Source organism: Rhinopithecus bieti, unplaced genomic scaffold (genome assembly GCF_001698545.2).
Source record: "Rhinopithecus bieti isolate Rb0 unplaced genomic scaffold, ASM169854v2 scaffold_5019, whole genome shotgun sequence".
NCBI classification, from domain to species: Eukaryota; Metazoa; Chordata; class Mammalia; order Primates; family Cercopithecidae; genus Rhinopithecus; species Rhinopithecus bieti.
This window is the reverse complement of record NW_016804585.1, coordinates 327973-339220: the sequence shown is the minus strand read 5'-3', so window position 1 is coordinate 339220 and position 11248 is coordinate 327973. Positions and strand designations below refer to the sequence as shown.

The window sequence follows — 11248 nt, the reverse complement described above, 5'->3', positions numbered from 1 at the left end:
TTGCCCAGGCTGGAGTGCAATGGCACGATCTCGGCTCACTGCAACCTCCGCCTCCCAGGTTCAAGCCCGGGTTCTCCTGCCTCAGCCTCCCTGGTAGCTGGGATTACAGGCGCCCGCCACTATGCCCCGGCTAATTTGTGTATTTTTAGTAGAGATGGGGTTTTGCCATGTTGGCCAGGCTGGTCTCGAATTCCTGACCTCGTGATCTGCCTGCCTCAGCCTCCTAAAGTGCTGGGATTACAGCTGTGAGCCACTGCGCCCGGCCAGGAGTGGTGGATTTATATTTGGGAACGATCGCTCTGGGTGCTGAAGGATGTGTTGGAGAGGGAGGCCAGATGCAGAGGGCTGAATGCTAGCAGGTTCCATTTATATGGCTTTCTGGAAGGGGCAGAACTAGGACAGAAAGGTTTCAGGTTGGGGAGGAGGGAGCAGGGTTGGTAGCAGGGGACACAGGGACTCGTGGGGGGCAATGGGGCCGTTCTGTGTCTTGGTGGTGGGGCTGGATGCATAACTGTGTACATGCTGGGGCCAACTGTCCCACCAGCTAGTCCAGGACCAGCGGAGGACAAGCATGCTGTTGGACTCATCTCCAACTCCCAGGCCCTGTCAGTTACCCCTCTAGCCTTAGACTGTCAGAAAATCTCTCTGGGATGATGGTCTCTTGTCTATTCACTTACTTAATTAGCAATGACTGGGCGCCCACTATGTGTCAGGCTGCACGGTGGGCACTGGAGACTCTCAGATAACCATGACCACTCCTGCCCTTGAGGAACGTCTAGGCAGGCAGGGACATGGCCTCGATCCATTTGACACTTTCACCAAGGCCTCCACAGGTGCCCACCTCTCCGGGTCTCCCCGCCACCTTTTTTTTTTCCAGACAGGGTCTCACTCTGTCACCCAGGCTGAGTGCAGTGGTGCAATCTCAGTTCACTGCAGCGTTGATATCCCAGGCTCAAGGGACAAGGGATCCTCCTACCTCAGCCTCCTGAGTAGCTGGGACGACAGGTGCACACCACCATGCCCGGCTCATTTTTTTATTTTTGTTGGGACAGGGTCTTGCCATGCTGCCCAGGCTGGTCTCAAACTCCTGGACTCAAGTGATCGTCCTACCTTGGCCTCCCAAAGTGCCGGGATTACAGGCGTGAGCCACCACGCCCAGCTCTGGTTCCCTTCTTGACTTCAGCCAGCCAGAAGTCATAGGTATATCATGACTTAGAAGACATAGGTATAACATGCTGGACAGAACTCATAGGTATATCAAAAAATAATCTTTATTGTCACTAGTATAAAACAGAGCAGATCAACTGGCCTCTCAGTCTGTACAGAGTGTGGGGCATGAGACTGCCTGGGCTGCCCCCAATTCTCCCATAATGCCCTGCCCTAGAGCAGCAACTCCGGAGCTAGGAGAAGGGGAGGGGGCCACCCCAGGCCTTCCCTTGAGGAGAGGGGTCAGGAGTGAACTGGAGCTTTGAGGGAAGCAAAGAAGCAGAGGCGAAAACTGGAGTGGGGGAACCCTTCCGCTCCTCATCCCGTTCCCCGCTGCCACATCCCAGAGTCCACTGGATGGGTGGAGAGGCAGCGGGCAGCCTGAAGGCGGGCTGAGGCACGAGCCAGTCCATGGCCTGGTCAGAGGGCCACCCGCGTGCAGCAGTGGCGCAGCAAGCATGGCAGGATGCCGCGGTTCAGCTGGTGGAACTCCACGAGCTGCAGCAGGTCAGTGAAGCGGGTCTGGCCATCATCCATGCTGAAGTACAGGCGGCCCTCCTCCTCACTCTGGGGCACAGTAGAGGGGGTGGAAGGTCAGGGAGGGGCCCGAGGCTTAGGGAGCTCCCTCCTGGGCCAGGGCCCCATCCATTTCCTTTTATTCTTTTTTCTTTTTTTTTTTCTTTTTTTTTTTTTAGACAGGGTTTTCTCACTCTGTCATCCAGGCTGGAGTGTGGTGGTGCCACCATGGCTCACTGCAGCCTTGACCCTCTGGGCTCAAGCAATGCTCCCACCTCAGCCTCCTGAGTAGCTGGGACTACAGGTATGCACCACCATGCCTGGCTCATTTTTAAATTATTTGTAGAGATGGGGTATCCCTGTGTTGCCCAGGCTGGTCTCGAACTCCTGGGCTCAAACCATTCTCCCACCTTGGCCTTCCCAAGTGCTGGGATTACAGGTGTGAGCCACCGCACTCAGCCTCCCACTTCTTGGGCAGGGAAAAGGGAGACGCACTAGGGGCCAGGGAGCCTCTGGAGGGGCCTGGTGAGGAGGACAGGTTGCTGGGAGTCCTGTGTCTCATTGCAGGACTCCGGGGACGCAGGGAAGCTCACCGGCAGGATGAGGTAATGCTTCACTTTCTGCAGGTGGCACAAAGAGAGGACAAAGCCCTGGGGGTTCCGCTGACTCTCCCGGACCAGGAACAGGCTGCCAGAAGACAGGAGATAGGGCGGCATTACCCGAGGACCCACGGCTGCCACCTGGACCCCGGTCTCTCTTATCCCTGGGTCTGTTGCCCGGCCCTGCCCCTTACCCGTCTACCAAGCCCTGCTGTCCAATAAGCCGCTGGCTCTCCTCACGGGAAATGCGCCCGTGGAACCAGAGTTGGGTGCGGTGGATGGCTGCGGTGGGGAAGGACATGGGCGGTCACTTTGGGGAGGGGACCCCTATACCATCTGCTCCCCACTGAGAATGCAAAGAGAAGTCGAGGCAGCCCCCGCCCCAAGACTCAGGGCCATCACACACCTGCACTGAGGCTCGTGCCGGAGGCCGGCGTGGGCAGGCTGAGGCGGTGGTTTGTCTTCTTCTGTGGAGCAGTGAGAGATATGGGAGAGTCGGGGTGTGCTTGCAGGCATTACCCAGCACCTCAGGAAGGTAGAGCACTTCTCCCCAGCCAGGGGGCCTCCCCCTGCCCCCTCTTCCTCCCTCCTATTTCAGGGATCCCACCCAGAGAGTGGGTCCCCAGCACAAACACACAGGCAGCAGGCCTCACCCTCCAGGCGTGGGCCTCCTCCAGGGCCACACTCAGAGCCTCCCGGGGGTTCTCAATGACGCGCCCAGCATGGCCAGAGAAGTCCATGGCCACCAGGGTATTATCTGAGACACTTCTCTGGAGATGGAAGGAGAGGGGAGAGGTCAGAACAGGGCCCAGGTACCCCTAAGACAGGGACTGCGTGCCCACCCTTCCATCCCCTTGTGTGCACTCACCAAGGGTGGGGAACCCAAACAAGGCGGACGCAGATGGCAAGACTGTGCCTGCTGGTAATTCCTGTACAGCTGCACCCCGTACTGGGGGTGGGGAGAGAAAGAGCGCTTGAGGTCGAGAGGTCCTGGGGGCGTGGCTGTGACCCCCCTTCAAACCAGGACTTGCCCAGACTAGGGCTGTATTTCTGCCTTCAATGGGTGCTTCCTATAACTTCAGGCTTGGACTGAGGGTTAGAGAGCAAGGCTGTGATGCCCTCCTCATTCCTGAGACTTCCTGGGGGCAGAGCTGGGAATCCCTCTGGCCAGGTCAGCCCCCCATGCCACTGCCAGGGTCTCACCTTGAAGAGGCGGAAGGCAGCCAGCCAGCAGGTGCGGCTCTGCTCATCTTCACTGCAAAAGATCCGAAGCCCCTTGTGGCCATTTCGAAGCTTGTTGGGCTGTGGAGAGAGGAAACTGGCTGGTCCCGTATCTGCCTTTGGGACTACCTCTGTCCCTGCTCCACAGAGCAGAGCAGGATCTAGGGAGTTTCCAGCAGGCCAGGGTGCAGGGAGAGGAGTCTAGGCATCTGAATTGGGACTAAGCCCCAGGCAGGATCCAGGGGCCTGAGCAGTTCCTGCTTCCCCAGGCCAGGGGCCAGGCCTGGCCAGGTCTTCACCTTGACACAGAAGCCAAAGTCGGTGGGCATCCCGTAGAGCTTGCGGCCTTGCGTCACCACGTACACGTTGGACTCGTTCACATCTGCCACGTACTGCAGGTGCCTCGGATCCTGAGCAGCACAAGTGAGCAGGACTTGGTACAGGTGGACCCCGCCCGCTATGACCTCCCCCCACAAGCCAGGTGGGGAGATTTCAGGACCAGAGAGGGGCAATGGAGTGCCCAGGGTCACATAGCAAATAGAAGTAGAGCCAGGACTTAAACTCAGGTCATCTTTTCTCCTGCTACCTCCCTGGGCAGGTGAGCTGGGCAAGGATGTAGGGAGAGATGGTAAACTGGAGGTGGTTGGTCTGGAGGGCACAGGGGGAGAAGGGCTCAGGGGTTCCAGCAGAGAAGGGGCAACTTCTAAAAGGACCAGGGACTGCAGAGGCTGGAGCTGGCACTCTCAAGACCTCACCTTAGAGGTGCCCTTGGTGGAGTAATAGAGGCCAGATCGGCGCAAGAAGCAGAAAAAGCGTTTCCAAAGCTTCCGTCCTGAACCCCGCAGCTGCAGAAAGCCCTGGATCTCAGGGAAGCTGCCAGCATTCAGGAAGTTCTGAACCAGAGAAGAGGAGAAGAGAGTGGGAGGTCTGACCTCCTCCCTTCCCCTCTACCACCAGGATGTTTTCTTTTTCTTTTTGAGACGGGGTCTTATGCCAGTGCAGTGGCACAATCACAGCTCACTGCAACCTCGACCTCCCAAGCTCAAGTGATCCTCCCACCTCAGCCTCCCAAGCACCTGGGACCAGGCTCATGCCACCATTCTTGGCCTTTTTCTTTTTTTTTTTGGAGAGACAAGGTCTCACTATGTTGCCCAGGGTGGTCTCAAACTTCTGGGCTCAAGTAATCCTCCTGCCTCAACCTCCCAAAGTGCTGGGATTACAGGCATGAGCCACCACACCCAGCCCACCCTCAGGTTTTTACAAGGAAATGCTCCACATGCATTTCTCGCCCCCATTTAACAGAAGAAACTGATGCTCAGGCAGGGAAAGTGACTTGTCCCCAGTCACACAGGACTGTGGTTTGGCTCTTTCTACCACATAGAGGGGAGGCACAGGACCTAAGGGCGGAGAAGCACTGGTCAGTTCTGGAGAGTCGTGAATATGCAGTGAAATGGGGGGGGGGTCTCCCTACCTGAATGAGGTCTTCATGGGATATACCAGTGTGTGCATCGAGACAGCTGGAGACCATTTTTTCTGGGAACAGGGAGTGCTGAGGGTAGAAAAGTGTCAGGGGTCAGGGTGCCAGTGTCCGGTTCAGGATCAGGGCATCCCAATGCCCAGACAGCCCTCACACACTCACTGGGGAGCTCTTGAACAGTTCGTACTTGGCGAAGTTTTTCCGGAAGACGAAGCGGCTATCTCCGCCCACGGGCCAGGCAGCCTGTACTTCCACGACGGACTCGTGGTCCTCCAAACCCCGCTCTGGGGTCAAGGGCAAAAAGCAGGGGTTACTGGAGATCAACCAGATCTCCCAGATGAGTCACATGCCTAGCCCAAGATGCGAGGCATCACCTCCCGGCCTGGGTAGTTCCATGCACCCAACTTACCCAGTGCTAGGTGGGGGTGGCACTCCACCAGCCCCCAGGTCTCGTCGCTCAAAGCGTGAGCTCGCTGCACCAGCATTTCACACACATGGCGAGCTGTGGCACCTGCCGCCACCTCCACAGACCTGCAGGCCCCGTCCTCACTGTACACCTTTACCACCTGTTCCCCAGGAATTGCAGATGACTTGTGGGGAGGCAAAGGGTGATTCCTTCCCTTTCCACACCTGCTAGACCCTCAGGGACTCCTAACCAAGATCCCCCGCCTCCATGGAAGTGGCTGTGTATCTCCCACAGATCCAGAACTCCTGCATCCCTCCCTTCCCTTCTGAGGGACAACTCACATGGGGGCAGCTGGCATCACGGGGGAGCAGCCCCTTGCACTGGAGGGGCCCCCGAGAATAGGGCTCTGTGAGGGAGGACTGCAGAGTTCAGGGAAGGGGTTGGGGATGGAGGGGAGGGAGGTGGCACGCCGCTCCTCCTCTCGAAGTTTCCTGTGGCAAGAAGAAAAGGGGAGAGAGGTGTGGGGAAGGGAGCAGTGGCCTGCAAGCCTCTCTGTATTATCCAGCACTGACCTCCCCCAAGCCCCACATCCCATCGTACCTGCTGGTGGTTGGGATAAGGAGAGGCTGGGACCTCTTTACCTCCTCAGGCAGAGGGGTATCAGGGGGCCGGGGAGTCCCAGGAGGGGTCCCGGGGGCTGGGCAAAGGTCTTCCGGAGAGCTGCCAAGATGAGGTGGAGACAGATCCAGCTCCATGGTATCTGAGGGAGAGAGGGGCTGAATGGAACCAGTTGTGTCAGTTGTGTGCCCTTGTCCTGGGGAGAGGGGACTAGAGAAATCAGACCTGCTGACCTCACACGGTGGTTAGGGTGCCCCTCAGAGTTTACCTAGCACCTCACTGCTCTAACTGGAGTTTCCCTGAAGCCCTTGGGGAAGGATAGAATGAGCCTCATTTTATAAAAGGGGACACTGAGTCTCTGAGAAGGAAGCATTCTTAGTCTCAGTCACAGGTGAGTCGGGAGTAGAACCTGGTGTTTAGACTCCAAGTCCCATGCTCTTTCTGGGTTTTTTTTTTTCTTTTTTCTTTTTCTTTTTTTTTTTGCAGTGGCGCCATCTCAGCTCACTGCAACCTCTGCCTCCTGGGTTCAAGTGATTCTCTTGCCCAGCCTCCCAAGTAACTGGGATTATAGGTGCATGCCACCATGGCCAACTAATTTTTGTATTTTTAGTAGAGATAGGGTTTCACCATGTTGGCCAGGCTGGTCTTGAACTCCTGATCCATCCGCCTTGGCCTCCCAAAGTGCTGGGATTACAGGCGTGAGCCATTGCGCCCAGCTCCAGTGCTCTTTCTTTAGCACAAAGTTGCTCACAGGAAGAGCTGAGGGTCCACCCACCACAAGCCTGGTGGTCACAACAGATTTCACAACCCACACACTCTCAGGCTCAGCCCTCAGGGTCAGGGCAAAGGTCCACTCCTTTGCCTCCACGCGTGGGGCACTCACTGATCCGGGCTCTGCCCGGGCTTTTCCAGCACTGTGTTGCCAGACCCAGTTGCCAGAGCCTGTTCGTACTTGGTGAAGTTTGGCCTGCCCAAGTGATGAGTGATGCAGGGGGGAGAAGGAGGTGGGGAAGGATGGGAGCCAGAAAGGCAGGAGAGCCAGCTCCGCTTCAGTGCAACGGGGAGAGCGGGCCAGGGGTAGGCGTGCTGGCCCCAGCAGCCCCTAAACCTTGCTTACCCTCCCCAGGCCATCTTCCTGCCCAACTCTTTCCTGAGGCTCCAATGCTAGAGCCACTTCCTCTGAGAAGCCTTCCTGGCTTTCCACATTCTGAGTGAACGACTCCCTCTCAGCACTGTGCAGGGGCTACATCATCCATTACTGTGCACCTGTCCTATCCACTCATTTGTCCAAGGGCACCTGGTACCCCCAGGCAAGGCCAATCTCACCCATGTCTTATCACTTACAGGGGCTGCACAGACACTCAGGACAAGTAAAGACAGGAGGGCGGGCGAAGACAAGCACTAGAGGTGGAGGTAGGGTTGGCCCCTCCTCCTCAGGAACCAGGCAGACCCCTTTGGCTGGACTGAGACCTGGGAGAACCTACAATCCCAGCCCCCAGCCTGTTCTCCGAACACTGGGCCAGTACTATGAGGCCACCTGGGGCACCTGGGATTGACCCCTCAGGAGGGTGCAGGCACCTGACCCTTCAGTGAGGGCATCAGGGGATTTGGGGGACAGGTGAGTCAGGGCAGGCGGGACAACACTGCCTAGGGCTCTCCATTCAACCTTGACTCATCCACACAGCTTCCTGGCTTAGGAGAAACAAAAACAGCCCTGCCTCTACCCTCCCCCCAACTCCCCAACCCAAGGGTAGCCAGAGCCGAATGGGGGAGGCATGGGGCTGGGAACAGGATGGGGGAGGAAGATGTGGGGCCTGAGGCTCCTCTGACATCACCTCCTCCTCCCCACCCTCAGCCTAGCTCAGGCCAGGTGGGACCTGTGATCTCTCGCCCCCAGTGCCAAACCACCGCCTTGCCAGGGAATCCCTCACCGGGGAAAGAGAGAGGCAATGTCCGGCCTGGATTCAGAGGCCCATTTGGAGAGAAGCCAGCGTCCCAGCGGTGCCCCTCCCTACCCAAAGCATCGCTCAGAGCCCCCGCCCCGTGTGGATGAGGTTCCTCCTGACACATTCTCCTGGGTGTCCCGGCCAGAGGGGTACCACAGGAGCAGGAGTGGAAAGGGAAAATACTCAAGAAGACAGACAGACAGGATGAAAGGCCAGGGAGGGGGCCCAGGGTCCTGCCAGGAGGCGCAAGATATACCCGCCACCCGCTAGCAAGAGACACCAGCACCTCAATACCAGAACACAATCCCCCACTCCCACCCCAGTCTAACCTCCAAACAGCCCCGGTCTCCAAACAGCCCCGGTGATTTCATTCCAGGTTGCAGGGGGCCAACACCTGCCTCCAAATCACAGACCAACAGTGGGGTGGGGAGAGGAGCAGAGAATTGAGGAGGCAGCGCTTGGAAGGGGTTAGAAGTGGATTTGAATCACATCACAGCCTGGCCTCAGAGATCAGAGACGGCCAGCCCAAGGCTGGGGTTTGCCTTCAGATCCCCCCACCCGGGCCCTTCAGCCCCTTCTAAGGCTGGAGGCGGGTGGAATCCTCAAGACCAAAGAGGTGAGCAGGGAGGAGGAAGGGGTCCTGGCTGTAGCCTGGCAGCTTAGAGATCTGGAGTTCTGAAACTGAGGCACAGGGAAAGCTTCGGTTGGAAAGACCGACCCCCAAAATCAGTTTGTCCCCTCAACGAGGCAACTCTGGCCGTGTCTTCCCAGCTGCCTCCTCCCCCAGTGGCTCCAGCCCCACCCGCGTTCCTGTCCTCCCAACCTCCTTGTTTACTTCCTGAATCACGCCCCACCTGGCTGGCCCTAAGGGCGGGTGGCGGGGCCCGGTGTTCAGGGCCAACAGAAAACAACTCTACTTCCCAGAGTAGGGGGAAGGGCTTGCGGGACTGAGGCCTGGGCCAGGGGCCTGGATGTGGCGGGAGCGCCCCTGTCCGCCCAGTACTCCACGCCCCGCCCCCACGGGACAAGCTTATAACCTTTTAGGGTGCAGGGCCCAGGTGAGAAGGTGAGAAACCCCTGGATGACTCCTAGTAGAAGGGAGGACCCAGGACTCTGAGGCCCCGCCCACTCTCGCTGAGGAAAAATACCCAATGGGAGAAGGCGGGGCAGCTCTTTTAAAGTTTAATTCGGGAAGAATGCTGGAGTGTCTGTGCGGTTAATCATTACAGGCTGCCTGCTTCCATGAGGTCCCCCCACCCCGCACACAGCAGGATATCAGGAGAGAGCAGAGTCCAAGACCGGCGGACCAAAAGGGAGCATTCCTGGTGGGCAGTGAGGCTGGAGCGGGGCGGCGAGGCGGGTTCCACCTTGCCGGCAGGTGCATTCTCTGTCCTCAATCTGCCAGGGAGACCCAGACCGGGTACCTGGGTCTCTCCTTAGCCTCATCAAGCAGAGGAAACCATCTGCCATCCCCCACCCCACTCTCCCCAGGCCCCACCGCACTGCAGAGCCCCTCACCCACCCCTCTAGCCTTCCTGCCCACTTCATGCTGCAGCCAGGAGGGACCCCGGCTCACCCGGCCTCCACTTTCCCACCCGAGGGCCGGAGGCGGTGTTGCTGAGCAGGGCATACAGTCTGGAGAGATGGAGCCTCAACAATTTAGAGGATCCCTCTCCTTCACTGTCCTCCAAAGTGGAGGGGGCCCTCCCCACATCTCCCCGCAGCCCGCGGAGACGTCTGTCTTAGAGACTTGGGGAAACCCAAACTGGGGTAAAGTGGGCGAGCAAGGGAGTGAGGGCGGCTCTCCCAGGGTGTGCGGGGAGGGGCTAGTTTCAGCGGGAAAGCCAAGTCGGAGGAGAGAATCAGGTCTTCCTTCCCATTCTCGCTGCTGGCTTCGGGGAGGTGTACGGGGAGGGAACAAGGAGGGCTGGAAACCAGGATGGGGACAAAGAGGGCGGGTGGGGAGGAGGGGCGGGGTGGGAGATGGGCGGAAAAGAAAAAAGTGGGAGGCCGAGCAACCCAGCAGGAGACCCAGCCTTTCCCTACCGGCCCCCAGACCGGCCGTGCCTGCCCCCAAAGGATGAATGCCCGCTTGGGTTCTTACCTGAACCCCGAGCATCAGGACACCCAGCTGGGACCACGTCTTCAGGGAGTGAGACGCCAGGCCCTTAAGTACCTGTCTCCCTCCAGCCCCCGCCCCGGGCCTGACATCACCGAGCGGGGGAGGGGGAGAGCCAGGTGGCTCCAATCCGCCCACCTGGGCCGCCGGCCAGTTCGGCCGGAGACGGGCACAGCCTGGGGCCCTGGTGCGGCTGGGGGTTGCCTGGCAGGCTGTCGTCTGAGACCGATCTCTGTCCCCTTACCTGGAGGAGCCCCAGCAGGAGTAGCAGGACACCCGTTCCGAAGTCTGGCTCCGTCTAGGAAGCCCCAGATTCCTAGATTTTATTTCAGATCCACTCCCCCTTCTCTACAGGTGGTAGGAGGGTGCCCCGACTTCGGACAGAGAAGTCAGGGCCGGGGGAGTCCTGTGTGTCCAGATTCCAGGCCCAAGGAAACTAAAATTATCTTGGGCAGATGGGGGCGTGTCCAGGGGAGGCGCCTGGGAGGAGGAAGCCTGGGAGGAGGGTGGAGACTCCCTGACACTCTACGCCAACTGGGATTGTTTTTGCCCTTCCTAGCCTGGTAGCAGGTGCCAAGAGAGGGTGCAAGTGCCTAGGGAGAGGCGGGGAAGACAGCCGAACAGACAGCACCAACAGCGAAGATCAAGAGTCCCGACCACCTGGGAGGGCGGGGGGAGGGTCTGAGGGCTGCAAGGTAAAGGGAACCACCCCGTCCACTCCTCCCAAACATCCTCCCCGAACCTGGTCTGTTCATTGGCCAAGCCAGGGAGCCCTTCGGCAGCTCTGGATCCCACCCCATGGGGCAAAGAGCACCCTGCCAAGGAGGGACGCCAGCCAGGGGGTGTCCAGCAACATGGCCTGCCCATCCATCTGCAGGCACCCATACCATGGTGGCTGTGCCCTGGCCCCTCAGAAGCACCCAAGGTAAGCCCCTCCCCCGCCCCCCACCTTCTGAGCAAAGTCCAGAGTCTTGGCTTCCCCTTTAAAATCGAGGGGCTTAGGCAGGGTGGCACAGCGGGAGAAGCCATGGTGACCCGGAGAAAGCTCTGGCCTGGGCCCCTGGAGATTCCTTTTAGAGGGATCACTTTATTTTATTTTATTTTATTTTATTTTTATTTATTTATTTTTTTGAGACGGAG

The 11248-nt window shown here is 58.6% G+C and overlaps 1 protein-coding gene across 1 annotated transcript; it reads right to left on the bottom strand.

The window, feature by feature from the left end:
• Positions 1–1253: 1253 nt before the first annotated feature.
• On the bottom strand, positions 1254–10155 carry GRB7 (growth factor receptor bound protein 7). The gene is given in 16 exon segments (XM_017869254.1): positions 1254–1773; positions 2316–2409; positions 2516–2603; positions 2728–2788; positions 2975–3091; positions 3190–3270; positions 3525–3623; positions 3842–3952; positions 4298–4435; positions 5014–5091; positions 5182–5303; positions 5429–5585; positions 5767–5795; positions 5798–5916; positions 6026–6201; positions 10094–10155. Coding segments are annotated over 16 exon segments (1632 nt in total). The 5' UTR covers positions 10109–10155; the 3' UTR covers positions 1254–1626.
• Positions 10156–11248: the final 1093 nt, after the last annotated feature.